Below are 25,231 nucleotides of genomic sequence, written 5' to 3' on the forward strand. Positions count from 1 at the left end.
TCCCTGCACACCCAGTTTGATGGCTAGAGGCCCATTTCAAGGAAGCCATGACATCTTGGATGGTCACAGATTCACAATAGCAGTAAAGAGAATACAGTAGATAAGGGTATGGGCTTTGGCACTCGAATTCAGATTTCACACTATACTGGCTGTGTGTCCTTAGGCAAAGTCCTTAGCCTCTCTGGGCTGAAGATTCTCATTTCGTCAAATGGGAACAATAATGATACCAATCTCATAGGTTGTTTCCAGGGATGGGTGAGATGTATGCAAAAGGCTTAGCATCATGTCTGGCACATGAGAAGGGCTCAATATATGATAGTTACTGTAATATCATTGTGGGCAAGTTCAGGCCTTTTACTTCTTTAGTTCCACTTGTCTCGGGAACTTGAGTTAGGGAGGTGTTTCCTCCAAACACATGTTACAGATAGAGTAAGAGTAGATGAGTTAATTACAATTAGAGACAGTTCGTGCAGAAGTCAGACAAACTGTCTTCCTGCTTTTTAATTCCTACCTTCCCATCCCTCAATTATATCCTATTTTCAAAGACCCTTTAAGATAAAAAGATTCCAGGAGCTTCCTTGATAATTCATTCTATTTATAATGACTCATGGGAGAGCTTTAAGAAAGACAAGAAAGAGGGTAGCATGTTCTCTTATTATAATTTCCCAGGAGACTCTAGGATCTACTCCCTAGGCATCCTTACAGTTCATAAATTCTTCTTTATGTCTAAACTTAGATGCTCTGCTGCTATGGGAGACTTTTTTCTAAAAGAATATGGGAAACAGCTGACCATCACCAGTTCATATACAACGAAAATCTTCTAAGGCTATTTCCCAAAACATGTTCCTTAGAACAACAGCCTTCCAGGAGATGTTAACAGAAATCTCATAAATACAAGGTTCCATGTTCCAATAAGGTTAGAAATAAGGTTAGAGAATATTGCATATTATATCCACCTTTTCAAGTTTCACAACACACACCAGTATATTAAAGGTTCAAAGGAAACCCGCAGCGAAGCGGTGGTTTAATTCCATTCAACCTGGCACTTTTCGAGCATATTGACCATGGAACACTTTTTTTCCCCAGAAACCTATAACTGTCTCACAGTAGTGTTCCACAGAAAACAATTTGGGAAAGATTACTTGAAACATATTCAGGGAACCATGTATTGTAAACACAAAAAAGAAGCGGTGGTGACATTTTACTGAAGGGGGTATTTCCTGGAATTAACTAATTTCAGAATCGGAAAGGATCAAAGATCGTCTGGTTTCTGCTGCCCGCCACAAGCAAAGCACTCCTGGCTCACTCAGCTTTCCTGTAGCTCCCCTCACCCCCCAGCCACACTGCCTGGCTGGCTTTGACCTTCATGAAATGACAGGGCCCAAGGAACCAAAAGGGCTGAGAGTGGTCCCTGGGGTGGAGCAGGATCTCATAGGGAGCTTGATTCTCTTCTTACAAATGTCCAGGAAAGGAAAATCCTAAGCGTCCTTGGGGAGTGGATCTCCACGGTCCTGACACCAGGGAAACCGGGCAAGAATGGAGCAAGTGGCCACCTGGCAAGGCCTGGCAGTGGATGGAGACCAGGACCTGGGTTGTCAATTGCTCCAAGCAGGTGTGGCTTTAGGACAACCCTCGGGTTGAATGCTTTATCCTGACGTGTCCTCTCTCTCCACAGAGATGAACCACTGTGCACCTACCACAGTGCCTGAGACCCAGAAGCTGTATGGTAAATGCTGGCTGAAGGGCTCTTGATTGAAGACATTTCAGGGCCCTGGAGTCCTCACTGCGCCCCACTCTGATCACTAATTGCACAGTCTCCCACCTATAGAAGGTGTGAGAACATGAGCAGAATTTGTACCAACCTCCGATTATCCTCAGGAAATCGCCCTATTAAATTTTGAAAAACACATCCTTGACAACTTGTTCTCTTATCACTGGGTTTTCTCATAAAAAAAATTTTAAGTGTTCAGGCACATGCACGTGTGTGTGTGTGTGGGGGTGGGTGGTCAATCCTTGAGTACACAATGATTTGCAAGGAATGGGAGAACTACAGGTAAAAGCCAGGTCATGATCACAAGTAAACATAGGAGGTCGTTATCCTGGGATGAAGGGGGTTTTAAATAGGGTCTGGGGGGACTTCCTCATGGATACTGGCTTGAGAGCTCTATGGAAAGCTCACCGTGGGGGGCACAGCTCAGCTGGATGCCCTCACTTTCTCCAGTGGGTGTTCTGGCTTCCAGGGCCCTTTCTGTGGATCAGCAGTCTGTGTGGACCTGGGCCAGGAAGCAAGGGCAGTCTGTGAGCAGGAGAGGGCACGGATGGGAGATGGGGCCAGGAGCTGGAGGTCCCAGGTCTCAGGTAGAGTTGTTGGAGGGCAAGGGGGAGGAGAGGGATTTGGAAACTCTTGAGAGTCCCGTGGCTGGGAATGGGATGACAATACCTCACACCACATGGGGCCCGAGTGTCAAAAGCTGTGCAGCGTTGGTGCCAGGTAGTTGAGGGGTGGGAGGGGTATGCATGCTCTCTCGGAGCAGCAGGGGGCCATTCAGCCTAGGCTAAGCAGACACATCCCATCAGCAGGGGCTGGAGTTAGAGCCAACCCTGGGGCAGAACAATTTTTGTCAACTAGAAGCTGTGAGTGTGAGATTTTTAATTACTCAGACTTAGCTCCGGGGCTTGACTTTTGAGAACAAAAGCAGGAAACCAAAACACATGTCCAGTCTGTGTGTGTGCGTCAAGCCCATCTCCTAACCCTTCACCACCTGGGCCTGGGAGCAAGCAAAATGGGGAAGAAGTGGAATTCTGTGACATTCTCTCAGCCCAACAGCCTCTTTTTTGTATTCCCAACCTGGTATGTGCATTACTACTCTCCCGGCCACCTAAACCAGAAATGTCGAAGTCAGCCTCAACTGCCTTTGCCTTTAACTCCACATCCAGTCATTTTTAATTCCTATTCAATGTCTCTTGAATCTCTTCCTTTTCAGCCTGCCCAGGTTAGGCCCTCATCATTTCTCCCTTGCAGTAGCTGTCTGTTAACTGGGCTCCATGCCTTGATCTCAGGTGTGACTGCTCTATTGCACATCCCCCAGGTGCCATTTACATTGGCGACCATGCGAGTGGCGCCCCCTGGAATTGTGCAACATGGCAGTCTCATCAGGAGACAGCAAGACGTAGTAGAAAGAGCACAGGTTCTGAAATCAGATGAGCCCAGGTTCAAATCCCGATCCAGTCCCTTACTGGTTAGGCAACAGCCCTGTTCCCTAGGGCTGCTGCAACAAATTATGACAAACTCGATGACTTCAAACAATAGAAATGTATTCTCTCACAGTCCTGGAGGCCAGAAATCCAAACTCAAAGTGTTGGCAGGGCTGCTTCCCTCTGGTGGCTCTGAGGGAGCTCTGCTCCCTGCCTCTGAACTAGCTTCGGGTGGCTGCTGCATCCCTTGACATTCCTTGGCTTGGGACTACAACTCCAACCTCTGACTCCACTGCTACATGGCTTTTTCCTCCCTGCCTATCTTCTCCAGGTCTGTGTGTGTGTCAAATTTCCCTCTCTTTTCTCTTATAAGACACCACCCAAAATTCACGGTGACCTCATCTTGAGATCCTTAATTTAATTATATCTGCATAGACCCTTTTTCCAAATAAGGTCCCATTTACAGGCACCAGGGTTTTGGTACCAAGACAAGTCTCCAAGACACTGGAGACTAAAAGAAATATCAATATAATGATTTAGCAATCATATTCATTTGTTAAATCCTATCTTCTCTGTTATAATCCCACCTTCACCTTTGCTCATTCTAACTGTTTCGTATTAGAAGGCACTGTTGATAATATGGGATGGGGGATGGAACCAGTTGATCTTTTGGAAAGACTGGCCCTTCTGGGTTTCAGGACTTATCTAGTCTAGGAACCAAACCAGAGGTTGTAGGTTTCTGGAAAGTAATCATAGTGCATGCAATCTTTGTAGGATCTCAGATAAAGCCCTAGGTGTTCTTTGGAGCTAGCAGGAATGGTTTTGGTTAAGATTTGGCAAACCATAGTAAATAGCAATATCTAGCTGAAGCTTGTGTAAGAGTCGCCTCCAGAGTAGCTGCTTGACTCCATCTGAACTCTCTCAGCCACTGATACCTTATTTATTATATTTCTTTCCCCCTTTTTGGTCAGGAACACATTGTTGATCCCACGGTGCCGGGCCAGGCTCATCCCTGGGAGTCATGTCCCACATTGTCAGGGAGACTTGCACCCCTGAATGTCATGTCCTACATAGTGGGGAGGGCAGTGATCTTACTTGCAGATTTGGGCTTAGAGAGGTCACATCTGAGCAACAGAAGAGGTCCTCTGAAGGTAACTCTTAGGCATACCTACAGGTAGGATTAGCTTCTCTGCTACATAAATAAGCTTCACAAAAGCAAGCCTCAAGATCAAGGGCTTGGCCCATTGACTTGGGTGGACATGTCTTTTTGAGGCACACAATTCAACCCACCCAAATGACTAGGCAGGTCATTCACCCCTGTGAATGGGTTGTATTCACCTCTGCCTTCCCAGGGTAACTCTATCAAGTTCCTGATACACAGTGGGCACTCACTATCTGAGTCCTCTTCTCTCCGAGAGCAACCCACCCCTCACCCACCCCCACCCTCAGGCTGCTGGTGTTACAGAAAAGGGTGGACTGCTGCTTGTGGCGGTCCCCGTCTCTTGCCTTCTCCTGGCTCCCAGGCTGAAGTCAGTCCCCACCAAGGGAAAATATCTGGCCTGGGGGATTATCCTCTCTCTCTTCCCTCTCACTCTGCAAGAAGCTATTCTTCGCTACCTGTCAACTGCGTAAAGTTCTCCAAAACAAGTCACTATACGGTGTTCATTGCTTTGCGCAGCTATTTGTGTAGAGACAGAGACTTGAGTTGAAATTCCAGATCTTCCAATCATTAGTAAAAAGAAAATAATAATAACAACTACAATTTATTGACCACCGGCTGTGTGCCAGGCAGAACTAAGCACTGCACGATCATTATCTCATTTCATCCTTACTGGAGGTATCATTGCCATTTTATAGCCCCCAGAGGAGTGAAGTGGCTTTCCCAAGGTCACAAGGATGGTAAATGAGAGTCTGGATTCAAAACCAGACCCCTCTAATATCAGAGTCACTGTTCTATGTTCCTGGCATTGTTTACTCATCAGTTTGTGGCCTTGCTATCTGGGCAGCGAGGAGAACAGGCATTATGAGTTGGCTCTGATTAGGCTATAAAATAACTGGCAACATGAAGTTAAAATTGATTTCAGAATACACATGTCAAGTTTAAGACCAGTGAGGAGATCTGCACCTACCAAGGGAACCCTGGTGGTCTGGCTGAGCAAAGGGATTATCCAACACCACTAAATGGGCACATGAGAAGGGCTTTAATTACTAAGGGTTCTGGGGCTTCATATGGACTCACAACCAACAGTGATCTTGAGAATATGGGAAAGCTGAGACTCCATGTCTCTTCGGCATGAAGAGCTCAGAGGAGGAATGAGAGCAAAAACCAGGGTGCAGCATTCAAGGAAGGATTAGAACTAATTGCAGCCTAATAGGAGACCTCTGTGGCTAAGATGGCATGGAGAAGGAGGCTGTCAAATGCAGCTCCATGAACTTGGCTAACATCTGCAGAGAGTTGTTCCATCCTGGAACATCCCTGGAAAACCTTCCTATGGTCACCATTATTTGAGTCACAAACGCCTTCCCTACTGGTCTGTGAACTTAGAAGGTTGAGCAGGTCTGCCTTGTTCATTGCTGTAGCCCTAGCACCAGAGAAAATCAATGAAATCAAAAGCTGGCTCTTTGGTTTAATTAAGTAGTTAGGAGAATAATTTTGCTGGGGAATGTAGGTGTAGATTTAGAGTTATAACATTTTAAATTACATGCTACTGGTGTTTTGTCCTAAGTTTTCCTTTCCGAAATCCCACATTCCAAAAATCTAATCTTTGCCTTTTCCCCCCAATTTCATCTCTTTATTTTTGTCTCACATAATTAGACACACTTCCTCATTATAAAATGGGGAAATATTTTATAGTCTTGTTGTGAGACTCAAAAGAGATATTATGTAGGAAATGTAGACTGAAAGTATGAATCAGACTCCTTGAGTTACCAGTTTTATTATTGAAAACAATAAAATAACTCAAGGAATGCATTTTTCATGTACTTTCAGGCTCTTTTACAGGCAATGAGGAAGTCAGGGGAGGGACCTTCCTATAGCCTAGGAGATCATGCCACAAAGTTGGCTGTCCTTCTGCTTCCTCATAAGGCCCTCAGTTCGAGGAGGCCCAAGAACTCCAACAGCTCCCTTCCTGCTGGGGCCACAGGCGGCCTCTAGGAGGGCCATCCTGATGCTGCTATGACCTTGAGAATCTCTCCAAATTCTGCCACCCAGACCTTGTCAGGTTTTGACTGACCTTATCTGGAGACCTTTCACTCCAGAAAAGTCTTATTCTCTAACACTCTCTTGCAAGTGGCACTTCAAACAGGCCATACTTCTTACCTGCTTTCACCCAAGGCTCAGGCTTTTATACCCTCTGCTCCATGATAAGCCCTGGCCCCTAACTGCCTGGGAGGGGACGTCGGCAGCCTTATGGCCCCCAAATCTCAATTAATTTATTAAACATGAATTAAATATTGAGTAGAACAACCATAACCATTTTCCTAGATGTGGCTCGACATAGTTTACAGAACACTTTTTTGTTCCTACACATCCACATTTGGAAGTTGACCAGATATGTCATATTCACGTTCCTTTTTGGGGGAAGAAGAAACTGAGATGTTCAGGAGTTCAGATAGAATGAGCCTAAGATCCAGGTACTTGGCATACACGACAGTATTCATTCTCCGTTTCCCTGCTGGGTGCTCAGTACTGGGCTATGCCACCAGGCGACCTGGTATAAACACATGGCCCCTTCACTGAGGTTGTTAATGACTGACACTTCAAATGTGCTCACTCCAGGTGTATTGAGAACACCAAAAGATTTCAATTTCTTAACCCACTATTGTAAAGCTAGAATGGTGCAAGATATCCTTAAGATGATGCCACTCTTAAATTTGACCTTCTTATCTTTCTACTCCAATCTGATTCCCTCCCTGCTCCCCATCTGTGAAAGTGACCATTTGCCACCTATCATTCAAACCAGAATTTGGGATTCATCCTCCACTTCCTACATCCTCTCACCCTCTGCATCTCATTTACTCATTCATTCATGCACTCATTCATGGTCATTCAAGACCATTTTACTTTCTTACTGTCTCTTGCATCCATTCCCTACTCCCCATCCCCATTGCCTTTATCTCAATTCAGAGCCTCATCAGCATTTTCCTGGGCTACAGACTAACTGGTTATAATCTTATATTTCTCCAAGTTCATTCTCCATGCTATTGCTGGAGGGATCTTTCTAAACTATAAATCTGATCATGACCTACCTTCCATAAACTCCTTAGCTAGGCCTTAGCTAGGCATGCATGTCTTTTCATGCTATGACCCCTATCTACCCTTCTTCTCATTCCTCTCCTTAACCTGAATCACCCAAGCTAGGCAAAACTGGCCACTACTTCAAATGTGCCATCACTGTGCCTCATATGCATACTTATCATCACCTGAGTTTGTTCACATCCCCAGGAGTAGGTGCTATTTGAGGCAAATGCACTTACCTCATCAGTGATTACCCCAGTGCACTGCACATAGAACTCAGTGCTCTTGGACAGAATGAATTTAGGAAGGCACATCTGTCAGACTGTCCTGCCCTCTTACCCAAGGGCAGCCTGATTCTCTCAACTGCCCAAGGCCATCTTTATTGATACGCCCATTCATTTCTCCTGGGACCCACGGCATGGAAAAGGCCAGCCCTCTGACCCTTGTCTCACCAGTCCCTTCTTAGCCTTCCCCAGGAAATCTTGGCACCATCAGGAGTCCAGAATCTCCTGGGTACCCCTGACCTACTCTCCTTTTCTCTAGAGTCCATCTAACCATGGTACCTCTCTGCCTATTTATCTGCATCAAAGCCTGTGCTCTCTGCAGGCTAGGAGATTGCTTTTTTGTGTAAAGACCTATTGGTCTTTGAAGAAAGTAGCAGCTGGGAGGCTAATTCATACCTGTCAGTGAATTCTATCTAATGGGAGATTTGATCCTAAATCTCTCAGCTCCCAGCTCTCCTGGATTCCTCTTCCTGCATGTTTCTTATTCATTTATCCCCCTGACCTGAGCAGGCATATCTATTCCTCCCAGGAGCTCTGTCCCTTCTCTGCTTCTCTTTCCCAACATGAGTCCACAAACAAGACTTCAAAGGCATCCAGCAGCTCTGCCTATCTTCATCTTGTATTTAGAAGACTGTTCTGTCTCTCTGGGCGAAAAATACATAGTTATTAACTGTGTAACTGAAAGCTCAGTGGGTCAAACTGACATAAGAAATGGTGGGCAATTTTTGCTGTCCCCTTAGGCTGCAGAGATCTACTGTTATTTTTCTGGCTTGCTTTCTCAGGCAATGATTCCTTATCTCTGATATCTCCTGCACAGAGGAACCACTGGCCGGACTTCCTGTCTACCTTCCAGGTGCTAGACTTCTCCCTCCCCAGATCCCAACTCATCAGCCTCGGGCATGCAGAGACCCAAGGCACCCAACTGTCCTCACCTTGGAGGATGCATTAGGCAAATAGGAGTCCAGCCTTCATCTTAACAGGGGGTCAAGGAGCTATCTAGGAAGATGAGTGATTCTGTCAACTGGCAGCTTCTCCCTGTCTCACTTCTGCAGCAGGATCAAACGATGGGTTGCACCTTGGAGCTGGGCATCTTGCTGATGCAAACTGCTCAAGGTCGCTCAGGAGGTATGTGACTGAAGCAGGACAGAACCCAGGCCACCAGGCTCTCAGATGGGTTCCCATAGTAGGAAGGGAAAGGAACATGACAAGAGCTTTTCAGTTCTTGGGCATTTTTGTTAGCCCCTTTCATTCCTTTATTCATTCAACAAGACTATGAGCATTAGCCACCAGAGAGACAGTCATGAGCAAACCCCATTCCAGTCTTCAATGTGCCTGCAGTAAGTATAGTGGGAGTGGTATGTAGAGTGCAGTAAGTATATAGGGAGAAATGCAAGGAAAGAGGCAAATGCTTGAAGAGTGATAAGTACAGGATATTCTGGGCACATATAAGGTGGTCCTTTCTATCAGACTTTTGTTGATTTTCTTAATCTGAGACCTGAAAGATGAGCAAGAACTAGTCAAAAGAGGTGGGAAGAGGAGCTCCCCAGGGAGAAGAATAAGTATTGCAAAAGGCCAGAGGAGCAAGAGCTTATGATAAATTCAGGGATCCGCAAAGACATTCAGTCTGGTTGGGGTGTGCCGGGGAATAGATGGATAGCCAAAAGGTAAGCTCATCAGAGGCTTCATAAGTCATTATGCTAAGGACTTTGGACTTTATCCTGAGGGTAATGGGGAGCCACTGAAAGGTTTTAAGCAAGAGAATGATATGATCAGGAATGGCTTACCTCTTGGCCTAGATAAAATCAGCTTTGAGATTCCCGGGGAAGCTGTCTAGCATGAGTTATGGCAGGGGGGCTGCAGAGGGACGGGCGGGCATCCTTCTGACCACCGGGCTGTGAATGTCAACTGTCAGCACTACAGAGACAGGGCTGGGGAAGCCTCAGCTAGTGATGAATTGGGCCGTTGATGCCTCTGACACTGAGTGGAGCCTGACGCTGGGGATGGAGAAGCGCGACTGCTTACTAATAACGGCACTTGCTATTCCTAATGGTGCTTGTAATACAATAGCACTTATAATGTAATAATAATAATAATAATGCGATTTACCATAATGTCTTTTATTCTCAGTCTCCATCTGCTTTCCGAATATTCATTAAAAGCCAAACACTCTTCTCAGCAGGACCTGAATTCCTAGGTCCAGGAGCCACCCTGGTAGCGGCAGCAGCCCCGGGTGACTTCAGTTTCCCCTTCACCCCGGCTTTCAATCTTCTCTCCGGGGCTTGTTTGCAGACCCCTGTCAGGAGCCCAGGGGTGGTCCCTGCCCGGACCCCCACCCTGGGCCAGCAGAGAGCACATGGGGCTGATCATCAACACTGTCAGTCTTCTGATTTCCTGCCCCAAGATCTCACTTCACTGACCCTTTCACCAGGTAGTAGGAGGGAGACAAAGAAATGAACTCATTTACCTGGTGGGCATATGTGGTAGGCATGATTCTAAGGTGGCTCCCAAGAAGTCCCACCTCCCCTCCCTGCATAAACCACAGGGCTGTGAATATGACAAATTTTACTCCTGTGATTAGGTTATTAGGCACTATGGCATAGCTGACCTTAAGCAAACTGTCTGGGTGGGCCTGACCTAATCGTATAAGCCCCTTAAAAGCAGAGATTTTACCAGTGGTTGCATTAGAGGATGTCAGAAAGACTGAAGCTTGAGGGTCCTTTGCCAGAGGGGAGTTCTCCATTGATGAGCTGGACGAGGCAGGGGACAAGGACCTGTGAGTGGCCTCTAGTTGCTGAGAGCAGTCCCCCGCCAACATCCAGTAAGGAAACAGGGACTTCAGTCCTACAACCTCAAGGAACGGAATTCTGCTAACAACAGGAATGAGTCGGAAGTGGACCCTGAGCTCCAGGTGAGCATACAGCCAGCCAACTCCCTGATGTCAGTCTAACTAGGGAATCCAGCTTTCTGATCTACAGAACTTGGGGTTAAGGAACGGTACTGCTCTAAGCCGCTCACTTTGTGGTGATGTGTTACACAACAATAGAAAATCCATGCAGCAGCGAAAAACCCTGAAGAGCAGTTTGATTGGGAAAGAAGTGGGATGAGAGGTGAAAGGTAAATTCTCAGGCTCACTATTTGCTGACTGAATAAGCTTAGACAAAGGTCTCAAGCTTCTCTGAGCCTAGGTTCCTACTTTACAGAACTCGAAGGCCTACCTTTGTAGTGCTATTTTGTGGATTATAGATCTTGAGTGGGGTGTCTGGTGCACTGCTCGCACTCAGAGTCAGGCAGCGGCTATCACCAGAATGTCAGCTCATGGAAGTGCATGGCTTTCTATTACCAGATTCCTTTGATTGTGGATAACAGGATGGCTGGACAGCTACCCAGAAGGGGAGGCTGAGAAATAGCTCATTAAATTAATGGGACTTCTGAATCTTCAATAAACTTGCAACAGAGGTCACGGCAGGTCCCCCTTTCTCCCAAAGCTCTATTGAACAGAAGGTCTGGGTTGCCAGAGGAGGAGATTTCCATTATGTTTCCAGATACTGAACCACAGTGGTCCCTAGAGTCTAGCCTTCATTTCAATCTGATTTATTTTATGTGCACAGTCTGGTGCACCCCATCACCAACACAAACAGACAGACCATGAGCACGCATGCGCGCACGCATGTGTGTGTGTTGTGTTGGGGGCAGATACAAGGAGTGAGTTTCAAGTTTATAAGAATGGATGATATACAAATATCTCAAACTCAGTTCTGGGAGCCCTGTGTCACTTATTTTCACTGTCATGCTGTTTGTCAAACATCAGCAAACGAGTTGTCTGATAATTAGTTCCTCCGACACAAAGCAGAATTGCTTCGCCTCCACCAGGGTCTCTACACCCCCTATTGAAAGCTGCTTCTGTTTCTATTGATTTTCCTGGCAGCCCTCATTCTGCTCTCACATCTCCTGCTTCCACTTGGTTAGGAACCCACTGGGTTTGGAAACTCCTGCCTCACTTTTAATAACCAGAGTACGAGGCTCGCTGTGATGCTGAGGTGCTGGGCTTCTCCTCTCCCTTCCAAGCTCTGGGATGGACAAAAACCTGATTGGGTAATTTCCAGTTTCAGTAATCCTACATCCCTGTTACCCGTGCCTGGTCGTTCTTCCAGGATAATTGCCAACAATGCTTCACTTTCTTGTTTCTCAGATACACTGATTAGTCGTCAGTCCCAGATGAAACTGCAGTGGGTAGAAGGCAAATGAAGGGACCCAAACAGAATATTTCTTGGGGAAGCCTCTTATGCAGCATAGAATGGTTTGTATGGTCACCTGGGCTTACCCAAGGGATGATTCCCTCTCTGAGACTCTTTCCTCTCTCCCGTGCCCAAACAGTCTTGGTGACCAGCCACAGACTTGCCAGCCAAGCAAGGCATTGGCCTCATTCAAGTGGGTCAGGGTCCAGACAGCAGGGACCATTAGAGTAAGGAGGGGGGAAATAGGGAGGGAGAGGCCAGAGGGCTGAGGAAGGAGGAGTGCCTGCTCTTCAGAAGCTCTGAGGCTGCTGTTGTGGCTGGCAATTAGAAAGGTGGCCAGAGTGTTAGAAATGAGCCCTGCTAGCCCGAGGTTGCCTGGAGCATCAGCAGAAGTTGATTTACCCACATTGCCTTTTTAGAATATGGTTTATACCTGTGTCCACTGTGTCCTACACATCTGTCAATGGCTGCCACAGTCCTCCCAGGCAGCACTGCTCCTCCAGGAGGAGGTTTCTCAGGGTTAGAAGGCCCTCCAGCTAGGGAATAGTAGAGAAGGGGCCAGTCCTCCAGTCCAGGCTCAGCCTCCTTTATGATATGGGGCAAGGGCCAACTCCTGGTTTGGCAGACTAGAGCTCACTCATCAGATGCTTTCTCAGGCCCTAACTTAGCTCTGTCCACATACACTCTCCATCCTTCAATACATGATTCAACAGAAGCCATATCTGTAAATCTTTCCCAAGCTCCCATGGAAGAATGAAATATTCCTTTCTCTGGGCGTCTACTACTTCATTTATTATGTTGCCTTTCTCCTCTGCTTAACCAAGAATTCTCCAAATCATCACACTGGACCACATCATACTTCTTGCATTCTCTTGCATGCTGTAGGCACTTAACAAATATTTGATAAATAAGTATAGTTTATTTCAAGATTTTCCATAGGTAAGTGGTTCAGTCATGGCTGGATAATCACTTTATAATTCTATAACTTGGGCCAACGGGCTTCAAGCTGTCAGCCTCAGTTTCCCCAAATGCAAATGGAAGTAATGATGCTTCAGTCAATCCTGAAGTCCCTTCTGTTCTCCCTTTCATTTCTCCTTTGATTACTTCCCTCTTTACCAGAAACCTAGTTCAGAGAATCAGGTAGAGGAAGGTGTGTAGTTCCAGAAAACACAGCTCTTTAGAGTGGTAGCTACTCCTACAGACCTTGTTGTGCTCATGTATGCCCAGGAGACATCAATCACAGCAGACCTGCCACCTACCCAAGTTTGCACTTGGTGGGGGTGCTTCCTGGGAAGCTCAATGGACACCTGGGGAGTTTTCACTCCATTACTCTTTTCCCAGTTCCACTAAAAACATATTTATTCACCAAAGTGTGCTGTATTATGCAGAGTGGCACTCCTAAAAAGCTCAATAAAACTGAAATATATATATTTTCTTAATAATTTTACAATAAACTACACTTTAGAATCAATTGCCGTGGCACTAGAAAGCTGTCCGACTGATAGATTGTAGCCACTGGTTGGCTGCATATGTGTGTAGGTGCCTGTGTGCATGCACGTGTGTGCATGTACGCGTGTGTGCAAGTGCACATGTGTTTGTGTGTGTGTGTGTGTGTGTGTGCATGTGCACATAGCATGGTGTGTCTTCAGTGAAGGACTGAAGTTCCAACTAGGTGGGAGTCCAATTTTGAAATGTTTCTGATAACACCTTTGGAGTTTTGGGAAGCTAGAGGCAGTAAATCAAGAAATGAGGTCTAAGGATGGAAATATTCAACAGGGAGAGGGGGATGGGAGGGAAGGGAAGGGAAATAATACTTACTAGCAGCCTCCTGAGTATAAAAATTTTCCATGTTCTTCCAAAATGATGTTATGGGGTAAACATTATTATCCCCATTATAAAAATGGGAAAACTGAGACTCTGAAAGTTTAAGTTGCCACATGTACATCTAAAATATGTGAAGTTCCCAGATTGAAACCTAAGTCTTCTCTAATCTGAGCCCTTGCTGCTTCCATTAAACCATGTTGCCAATCTCTGTGTTAAAACAGGAATGAGGAACAAAGGTTAAAATGTATAGGGTAGATGGTCAATGAGAGGGAGGGGTAAGGGGTGTGAAATGCATGAGTTTTTTCTTTTTATTTCTTTTTCTGGAGTGATGCAAATGTTCTAAGAAATGATCATGGTGATGAATATACAACTATGTGATGATATTGTGAGTCATTGATTATATACCAAGAACAGAATGTCCATATGTTAAGAATGTTCATGTTTGTATGTTGTTATGTTTTGTCAATAATAAACAAAAAGGAAAAACAATAATGAGGCTCATCCAAGCCCTGGGAGCAAAGGGTAGGCCAGGTAATTTCATAACGACCTTCCTGAAGGAGATGCATTGTTTCTAAGATCCTTGATTCTGGCTTCAGGAGTTGGGTGCCAGGTGCTGACCCAAAGAGATGACTTGAGAAAGGCTGACCTAGGCATGGGATGGCCAGTTAAGGAAGCAGCCCTTGGTGACAGAGAGGCCATTTAGCACAACCAGCCCGACTGTCCTTGCAATTAGTGCACTCCCACTTTTTACCTTGATGGTCATTGTTGGTGCCAACCCTGGGCCTTGGGTTTTGACGCTGCCCTCACACAGAAGAGCCTCCTGAAACCTAGTCTCTTGGAACTAAACTCCATCCTTCATGGCCATTCACCCCTCCCCCTCCGCCCTTTATTTCAAACCTGTCCAGCCCAGAAAGGGAAGAAGGGCATTCTAGAATGAGTAGAGTTGCCATGTGGGCTGTGAAAGTGCCAAGGCAATCTGGGAAACAAGGAGACTGGGCCCAGCTCTCCATGGCTGAACCACACATCACCCATGGGGTTCCTTTGTGTTTAAAGGATTAGTCAGATGGGCAAGGAGATGAGCTACCTCACCTGACCAGCCCTCCCAGTCCAGGAACTCTACAATGTTATGAATTGCTTCATTAATTTACCAATAAATATTCATTAAGCACCTACTGTGTGCCAGGCACTAGGCTACCACTGGGGTTGCAGTGGTAGACAAAAGAGGCTTGGTATTGCCTTTCTCAAGCTCAAAGTCAGGTGGAGGGATCAGATATAGAAGGAATGCCCAGTCAAGATGAGTGCTATGAAATATGAACACAGTATGCTGTGAGAGTGTACAACAGGGGATTCAACCTGGTCTGGGTGTCAGGAAAGACTTTTTTTTTTTTTTTTTTTTTTTGCTTTTAAAAGGGGGAATTTAATGAGTTGCTAGTTCACAGTTCTAAGGCTGAGAAAATGTCCCAATTACAACAAGTCTATAGAAATGTCCAATCAAAGGGATCCAGGGAAAGATACCTTGGTTCAAGAAGGCCGATGAAGTTCAGGGTCTCTCTCTCAAGTGAGAAGGCACATGGCGAACACAGTCACAGTTTCTCTCTTGGCTGGAAGGGCACATGGCGAATACGGCATCTTCTGCTAGCTTCCTCTCCTGGTTTCCGGTTTCATGAAGCTCCCCGGGAGGCGTTTTCCTTCTTCATCTCCAAAGGTCGCTGGCTGGTGGACTCTCTGCTTCATGGTGCTGCAGCATTCTCTGCTCTCTCTGAATCTCTCATTCTCCAAAATATTTCCTCTTTTATAGGACTCCAATAAACTAATCAAGACCCACCCAAATGGGTGGAGACATGTCATCCCCTAATCCAGTTTAACAACCATTCTTGACTAAATCACATCTCCAGTGAGATGATCTCATTACAGTTTCAAACATACAGTATTGAATAGAGATTATTCTACCTTTATGAAATGGGATTTATATTAAAACATGGCTTTTCTTAGGGGGGCATACTAGGGAAGACTTTTTTGAGGAAATGACACTTAAGAAGAAGCAAAAGATGAGAAGTGTTGGTTCACCAAAGAAAGGAGAGCAAGAGTGGGTGGTAGGCACTCTCACTTCCTCCTGGAATCAACTGCTTCTTCCTACTCTGTCTCCCCTGGCTCCCCTTTCAGTAATAAATGTAGCAATTTCAATTACTGATGGCTAAACTCTTTGATAAACTTCTAGAAACATAAATACAGGCTCAGGTCTACTTGACAATAAAATGAACCCAAAGGAAAAAGATTGGCTGCTTATTATCATAAATCTCCGTCTTGCCCAAACAAGATGGAGACTGGGCCAGGAAAGGGTTTCTTTTGTAGGGCTTGACCTGGCTGTAATTTGGGAATCTGAGACACTATTAGGTGATTAGAAACTGATTCCAAGGGCTGTGTGGGTCCTCCAACCCTGATGGGTCATTCTCTTCTCTCTCTAGGGAACATTCCCAGCCCAAGGGCCTCACGAATCATCATGTCCCAACACTGTGAGGACTAAAGGACCCCAGGGATGAGGAAGATCCTAGAGATCACCTTGTAATTTACAGATAAAGAATGTGAAGCTCAGAGAAGAGACATGGCTTGCCTGGATGAATAAAGGTTGTAGAGTGAGTGGGTAAGAGCTAATTACCTGGGTTCCCGATCTGGATCCACTACCTGGTGGAAGGTACCGCAGCTTGATGAGGCTCAGCTGTCTCTAAAATGGGCTAAGAATGCCTCTACTGCTAGGTCATTGCAAAGTTTAAATGAAAAGATAAATATGAAGTACTTACTACAGAGGCTTGCATGTGGAAAGTATTCAGTAAATATTAACGACTGCAATTATTATGTAACTGTATCAGTCATGGTTCTTCAGAGAAATAGAACCTATGGGATATATGAGGTAATGTTATAAGGAATTTCCTCACACAGTTGTGGGAGATGGCAAATCCGAATTCTATGGGGAAGGCCACAGGCTGGGAATTCTGGAAGGAATGAAGGTGTAATCTTGAGGCAAAAATTTGTCTGATCCCTGGGACCCTCAGTTCTTGCTCTTAAGACCTCTGACTGGATGAGACCCATCCACTGTGGATCTCCTTTACTCAAGGTCAACTGCTTGTTGATGCTAACCCCATCTACAGAATACCTCCATAGCATCATCTAGGCCAATGTTTGACCAAATAACTGGACACCATAAAATTAACCATCTCATTAACACAACTAGTTGTGGCAGGGCTGGAGCTAGAAGTCATAAGTGCGTCACTGCTGCTCCAGGGTTCTGACCTCTGTATGACAAGCCATCACTGGTGTCACCCTTCCCCCAGATTCTATACCAACATGGCACTTCAGAACTTGGCTCCTCTCTAGATTCCCCAAGGAAGAAACTGTGATGTTCCCACTGCCTTAATATACATCTGACAAATGGCAGCCTGCCCTCCAGGGTGGTGATGGCGTCCTGAACAGAGCACTCGGGCCCTGCCCGGGAGCCTGGTGATGAGGTGGTGGTCACGGCATCCAGCCATGGTCACTGCTGCTTGCAGTGCTGGTCGCAGCCCAACGGCACTGGCTCCTGCTTCCAGGGCCCAATTATTATCTGCCTTTCATTGACTCTTTCATGACTTCTGACCTTTATCCTTAAATCTCAACAGTTCTCCCAGCCAAGGCAGCTCCCTCCTTTGGCCCATCTCTACTTTCAGACAATAGATCAGGGTGATTTTATCCTTTTCTATTAGGCAGAAAGAGATTTTATCTTTTTCTATTATTTTCTATTGCAAATCTCCCTGGGCTCATTAGTAGCTGGATAATCCCTCCATATTTATTAGCTCAAATTGAGCTTCCTCCTTCACCTCTTTTCTGCAGATGGGCATCAACCGTCTCTTTTGTCTCAGCCTTGGACTGGGCTTTGCCCAAAGGCCCTTAATTCTTCACATCTCTATCCAAACTTCCATCAGTTTTGTGGAACAACAATTTCACCAGCCATATATGGAGGCCAAATGGAGGACAGGAATTCCTTCCACATTAAAGAGTGGCCCAAGTACAGGGAATCTATAACTGTTCTATGATGCTCCACTTGGAAACCCTAGACAGGACTGTTAGGCCAGCAGCCCATTTGACTAAGAGCACCTGAAGCCTCTTGAGTTATAAAGGAGGTAACATCAGTGGGGTCTTCTGCTAATCTCCACTAATGGGATCAGATAGCTCCTAAACCGACAAGCCAGGGCTCAGGACACTAATTGTCTTTCTAGCATACAAGAAGGAATGGTGATGATGATTAATAATTTGATAATGTGGCAGAGTTGGCTAGCTGATCACCAAACCCATTTCCTCTCCTCCCCAGGCACACAGCTAACTGCATTTCCCAGCCTCCCTTACATTGAAAACCTTCTTAATCAACAGGACTCTCAACTTCAGCCACGGGGTATTGCTTCCTTCAGTTTGAAAACTCTCAACAGAAAATAGGAAACACCTCTGGATGAAGGCAGGAAGCATCTCTTCAGGTTCCTCATGTATCCATGTCTTTCGTGACTCCACACACTAGGCTTCTTTTCTTTTCTTTGTCCTTATTTGGTACATCTCATTTTGGCCTGGATGCTTGATCCCTTGGTCTACCCATCAGGACTTACTTTCTCATGGTTCCTCTCCGTGTGCTGACCTCTGACCAAATGTACAGCCTGGTTCTCAATTTACCACTCAAGCTCTTGTGATTTGAATCCCTGCATCTCACCTTAGCCAGGTGTGTCTTCAGAGGCCCATTGCACTTGTTGATCTGAGGTTTGCTCTTTGGGAGTGATTCCTGACCCATAAGAATAAGAAGCAAGGGCAAGAAGCTGTTTCACTGATCAAAGGTCCAAACTCTGACACCAAATCTCTTTTGGAAATACATAAATAAAAGACCTAGATATTTGTTCTCTGTTCCTGTGACTGTGTGCTTTCAACATCTACAAATCTTCTGTCACTGTCATCTACCTCTGTCCTGGAGAGGATCTGTCCCTATACACTGAAGTGTCCCTCTCAGTCTTGACACTCCACTGCTTGTATATCCCCTGTCACTCAAGCCTGGCTTCCAGAGTGACAGAGGCCTGGCTTCCTGGACTCAGAGAACGTGGCTCTTCCCAGGACCTCTCCAGTTTCTTCCCTGGCTCTGCCTGAGACAGCTGCATGATGCTGCTAGCCCGGCTTCAGTGCTATCCTTGCATGTGTCACCTCTGTCACTCAAGTCCCAGGGTTGTCAGGCTCACTCTCCTGGCCAGCCAAACACTGACAGAAAAGAAACTGTGTTTCTATAGGGTCAAAGGAATTGATATAGTGTAGGAGTTTGATGGATATTTTTGTCCCAACTCTTGTGAGTTGGTAATCAACAGATCAAATCCAGAGCAGTCAAGCTAATTCATTTATGACAGATGCCCTAAATCTATCAGCCTCCTTAAGGCAGGATAGGACTGAGGTATGGCAACTTGGTTGACTGCTCAGTAATTATTGGCACAAATAAATCCTACAATGGCCAACTCAGTCAGGTACAAACCAAGTTACTGGGTTCTAGTCATTCTCTGGAAATAAAATTGCATTTTAGGAGTCATTTGTACAGGCCATTAAGGACCGTGCAGCAAAATAAAGACCTCTCTTTGCTTTTAGCCCATAAGAAACACACACAAGACTTCTTAAAAGAAATAACTTCTCTTTACAAAACTCTTTATTGGGAGCCAGTAACTTTCTATATATTATCTCATGAGACAAGTGTTACTAGTGTCCACTTACGTATGAGGGCATTGAATTTCAGAAAGCTTAAGCAACCAAGGAGGATCACACAGCTAGTAGCTGTCAAAGGAGAGTGCTAAGTCAGAACTACCCTGTGTCGAGGCCTGTGCCTTTCCAGGTCATTGAGATAGCTCTCAAAAGGCTGATCTGAACACCTGCTGAATCACTGTGGCACAATTCAGAGAGATGGAACCTGGTAGGGGTCACTGAGGAATTCAGAGAAAGAATAAAGATGAATTAAAGCCCAGGGGTATCTGTATTTGAGAGGAAGGGGCTGCAAAGGCACAAAAGGTAACTTACTTCACGCTGTTGGTAGCCCCTTGTGCTGAGATCCAAGACTCCAACTGAACCTGGGCTGGAGAGTGAACCTAAAAGCAGTCACTCATTCACTCTTCATTCTTAGTGCAGATCCATCCTTTTTAGAAAGCCAAGGCTAAAGAGAGCTAAAGAGAAGCTTCCAGAATATTCTTTCACTGTCTGATTTTTACAATGGCTGTGCTCCCTCTTGCTTGCCTATTATTCAATCAGTATCAGCCATACAGTTACTTTTCTGTAAACTTAAAAACATGAGTCCTGTCAATTCCAGGTTCAATGAACTCTCCTACAGAGGCATGCTCCCAGAGCTTATCTCATTCCATGCCCACCTGAGAAGCAGAAAAGCTTTTTCAAAGTGGAAAGTATCACGATGCTATATAAAACTACAATGCCTTAGAAGCATATATGGCTTTGCAATATAAAATGCATTTTCACTTATAGAAAAACCCAACAACCTCACAGCAACCTTGTGAGGTTTTATTACCCTCATTTTAAATCAAGAAAGATGGGGTTCAGAGAGTCAATGTTAGTTGCCCAGAGTAAAAGTCAGAGTGGAGACTTGAACCTGGGTCTGTTGATTTCACGGGCCAATTACTTTTTCCACTAGATAGCATTATCATAATCATAATTCCCGGATGGGGTGGTGGAGGTGGTATGCAGTGTGGGTGATGCAGTCTCTTCAAAAATCTCCAAGCGGAGCAACTCCACCTCATTCTGGTTATTGCCATGGAACTCACATTCCGAATGGCTGGCTTCCTTCCAACCATAAATCACTAGTGACTCTAGCTGCCCAGCTCCTTCCTCTTCTACCAATGTGGCTGCCTAATGGAGTAAGTGTCCAGGCAGGCTGGAGTAATGCAGGCAGCCTCTGGCTTGCCTTTTGCCTTTCTTCCAGGCTCACCAAATGGAACACACGTGCACTTTAATTTCTCTTTACTCTTCTGCCAACTTGCCCAGGCTACCCCAGATGCCTTCTTACTTTTAGCAAATGCTTTTGCATTGCTCTTGGCATAGCCTAATCATTTTCTCCCCCTTTACATGTTAATGCTCTGATTTACAGCAGCAGAGTTAGGTAGGGAAAATAAATAAGTTAAGGAGTTCCTTCTGTTTTGCATTTTGAGGAGTAGTGACCCAGAGGGGACACTGTGTGTGGGTGTGGGGGGGTTGGTGGGGGGCTTCTGAGTTGCTAATGATTATCTATTTCTGGATCTGGGTGCTGCTTGTACAGGTGTGCACATGGAGAAAGTTCATTAAGGTGAGCACATATAATTTATGTGTCTTTCTAGACTTCAATAAAAAGATGACCTCAAATATTACCAACAGTGGAGCAAGCAGTTTTATAGTGGCAGATGGCCATTATATGGTCATGGGTGACTCTCTGGCTAGTCTGTTGTGGAGAGAATCCCTAAATGAAAAGAGATTACAGTGGATTTCTCTAAGGTTTTTCCAACTCTCAGAGCAAGGACTACAGCATGCTCAGAGCTAAAAGTTCCACATCAGCACAAAGGAAAGGATATTCATAGAGGCCTATAGCTGGAAAGGAATAGGGAACACAGAGTCCAAGTTAGTCTCTAATTTAGGCAGGCATCTCTTAAACCTTGTGGGGCATTCAGGAGATCAGGTCCCTAAGTTCAGAGAGGCAGACTATGTGGTCTCCTAAGTTACTCTACTGCATATCTGGACCAAGAAGTCTTAACTTCTGGGTTACCTTTTTCTTTTTAAAGTTGAAGATTCAAATCTATGAGGTTGAATCCTGCTCCCTAATTTATTAAGTCTCTTTCACTAATTTGCTACCTGCAATTAATCCTCTAAACAGGTTACTTTCAAGGCTGGATGTAAATAGATAAATGAATAATAACCAACTGGCCCGCACATTACTGAAGCAGTCCATAAGTTTAGAGGGACCCACTGTTTCCTGGACATGCCATGCTCTTTCCCAATTCCAAGTCTGTGGATACACTGTTCTCTTCCTTGGAAAGCTCTTCCCTTCCTCGCTTGTCTAGAAAAACCCTTCCAGTCTTTCAGGGCATAGTGTAAGGGGTCTTTCCTCAGTAATGTTTTTCTTGCTGCCCAAAGCTGAGAAAATGGCACTTTCCTCTGTGTTATGAAGCCTTGAACATTTTGTGCACATGTCTAATATACATTTTGCCACTTTAGACTATAATAAGTTCTCTGAGTTTTTCCAAGGCAGGTTTAGTTTCTTATTCATTCTGCAATTCCTAACACCCACCCCAGCACCTATTACATAGGTAGCACTCAAAGGCAGGTTTAGATGAACAGTGCCCTAGTTGAGTGGTCTTGGTATCTCATGCATTTTTAAAATATAATAAACCTGTTCACTGAATGATTGTTCCTTACAGTTCTATTTGCAATAGCCAAAAATGAAATAACCAGCATGTCTCTCAATCGGTGAATGGTTAAACAAATCATGCTGCAGCCATAACATGGAACACTACTACTTGGCAATAAAAAGGTACAAACCATTGATACTTGCAAAAACTTAGATGAATCTCAAGGGGATTATACTGAGTGAAAAGAAAGCTAATCTTACAGGTTGCACACATGTATGATTGCATTTATATATTATTCATGAGATGACAAAATAACAGAAATAATGAGCAGGTTAATCGTTGTCAGGGTTTAGAGATGGTGGGGAGGAAGTCTCGGGGAGAGCATAAAGGGGGCTCTATATCTTGATTACAGTGGTAGTTACACAGATCTACTCATGGGATAGTTTTTGGTAGATCTGATAGTTTGATGTCCTTGTTTTGACACGGAGCTATAATTATGTTACATACAACCATTGAGAAAAACTGGGTGAAGGGTACATGGAACCTCTCTGTACTGTTTATGCAAACTTCCTGAGAATCTATAATTATCTCAAAATAAGAAGTTTGAAAAACTTAAAAAAATAAACCTGTTTTCTGAGGTCCTTTCTAGTTGACAAGTGGGTGTTATACAGCACCATAACCTTTCATGTTGCTTAATGCTTTATAATTTCAAAATGCTTCCACATAGATCAAATGACATCATTTCAAAGTTACAGTAACTCCATGAAATATCTGTTCTTAACACCATTATATAGTTAAGGAAGCCAAAGCTCAGTGATTGCTAAGGGTCACACCCATGCTATGTGGCAAAGCCAGGACTCAAATCTGGCATGATAATTTCTACAAACCTTGGTTTTATTCATCTGCAAAATAAGGGTTGCTTAAGATGGTCTCTAAAGGAACATCCAATTATCACACTGCAAGGCCTGCAAGCTTTTTGTGCCTAGCTTTCCTTCCTCTGAGTTAGCATGGTAGGGCTGGTGATGTAAAGGAGAGACAGAGAGACTGGACTGCAGACCAGTAGTAAGATCTATGGAGAAGGCAGGTTCACAGAGCAATTAGCACTAAGTAGCATTTGAATGGAGGCTTTAGACCCCATCCCAACATTTGCAATCTCCCAAGGTTAAGAAATATTGGAAGGAGGATCCCGGTGGATCCTCCTTGGACTCCAGGTTCTCAGGACACTGCTTTGCTGGCTGCTGCTGCTCCTCTGCTCCCCTCTCCCCCACTCTTCATCTACTGGGCCTCATGCCGTCATAACCCCCCAACCTGGATTAATGACACTCGCCATGCCAAGGAAAGTGAACTGTGAAGAATGTCTTACCAGATTAGTGAAGATATATGTGTAATAGGCTGACACCATCCCCAGTTCAGCAGCCTGCAGAGGGAAGAGAAGGAGATTAGAGAAGAGTACCAAAAACTCCTTGAAGCAGATGACAGCGAGGGCCTTAAGGGTCTGCCATTTGTGGGACCCTCTACCCTTGGGCACCATGCAGAGCAGAATGTCTTGATTGGTTCTTCCACTGCCCTTGAACTTGGAGGATGGTGGACAAAACACTGGCCTTTAAAGCAGGGTCTCTCCACCTCCATCCCACTCCCCACCCCTGCAGTGCCATTCATTGTAGCTGATGTTTTCTTGCATAACAAACTCCCATGGACATAACCAGATCGTTTGGAATTCAGAAAGACTTTAAGGGAAACAAATGAAGCAAATAGAACAGACCATAGTAATTTATTATCACCATGACTGTTATCAATAACAATGGCTAACTTTTATGCACTGACCAGGACCGGCTAGGCCCCACAAAAGCCTTCCACACGGGTTATGAGATAGGCCTTATTATTCCCAGGCCATTACCCAGTGAGAAAACTGACATACACAGGCTAGCATGTAGCACATGTCATAAATAGTCACGATGAAATGTAAGCCAGGCAGTCTAATTTCAGTGTTTTCAGCCAAACCCTACTACCCCTTGATGTTTCTAGGGCTATTGATGAGTCAACGGATATAGCTCTCTCAGGAGCTGTGACACAGATAGGAGAGTCTGTAGGTTGGAGGCAAGTCCCAAATGAACACCACCCCTCACCTGCCTACTCAAGAAAGGCTGCCAGAATGCAGGTGAGGCTCATAAGTGTATTCTTGAATCAGCACTAGTGCAGGGAACAATATGTAAGCGTTGGTCCTTTATTAGTGGTGAGTAAACAAGTTGGTGATCATAGCGCACCAGTGTGGCCGCATCCCACAGTTGAGAATTGCTACAGAACAGTCTCCCTTCTGTCTGATCTTTGCACTCATTTTAATACCCCTAAATAACCTCCCCTGTCAACATGCCTGTCTCAGAGTGTGACAGGTACAATAGCAGCCAACAAGCAGATTGAGTAAATAAGGAGTGCAGGTCTCCCCAAACCTCATCCCTCCTGACAGTCTGCTTAATTTTCATAAAGCCTCCTGCAGCCTCAGGCCACCAGGAAACCATTTTAGTTGCAACTATTGAGGTGCACGGGGAAGAAAGAGGACCAGGGATGATGCCATTTTCCTCTTACATAGTGTTTATTGCCTAAAGGACTCAAATAGCTCCTACAGGAATCCTCATAGGCAACTCACGGGTCAGGCTGGGGTGATTCTACTGCCATCATTCACATGGGAAACCAGCACACAAAAAGGCTTAGTACCTGGGGCAAGTTCACACAGAGCTTCATGCTGGAGCGCCAGGCTCCTTCTTCCTCCAAGCAAAGCCCCATTTCCTCCTCTACTTCCAAGAGTTTGGGGTGACATGGTGCCAGGCCCACCTCAATGCTTACAGTGCCACTGCCTCCCTCCACTGCCGGGTCGATGGAGCCCACTGATTAAAGGAACGGGCTGGGGGTGAGGAACTGGGAGAGGGCACATCACATAGTTAAACCCCGTTTTTGTGAAATCTGCTGTCCTATGGATAAAAGACAAGAGAGCCTCAGTTTTTAAGACCTGAATTCTGGGTAAACACGGAGTTTGCTGCCGGAACAGCCGCTCAATAAAGTAGGAGATTACGCCGCAAATCCTCCTGAAATCAA

The 25,231-nt window shown here is 45.2% G+C and overlaps 1 protein-coding gene across 1 annotated transcript in view; it reads right to left on the minus strand.

The window, feature by feature from the left end:
• The window catches only part of GRIK4 (glutamate ionotropic receptor kainate type subunit 4), a 437,909-nt gene that overhangs the window by 122,410 nt on the left and 290,268 nt on the right, over positions 1–25,231 (minus strand). The window contains exon 8 of the mRNA XM_077112649.1: positions 23,505–23,558. Coding sequence (XP_076968764.1) covers positions 23,505–23,558 — 54 coding nt within the window. The remainder of the gene's footprint in view (positions 1–23,504; positions 23,559–25,231) is intronic.

The sequence above is a fragment of the Tamandua tetradactyla genome, chromosome 8 (assembly GCF_023851605.1).
Source record: "Tamandua tetradactyla isolate mTamTet1 chromosome 8, mTamTet1.pri, whole genome shotgun sequence".
Taxonomy (NCBI): domain Eukaryota; kingdom Metazoa; phylum Chordata; class Mammalia; order Pilosa; family Myrmecophagidae; genus Tamandua; species Tamandua tetradactyla.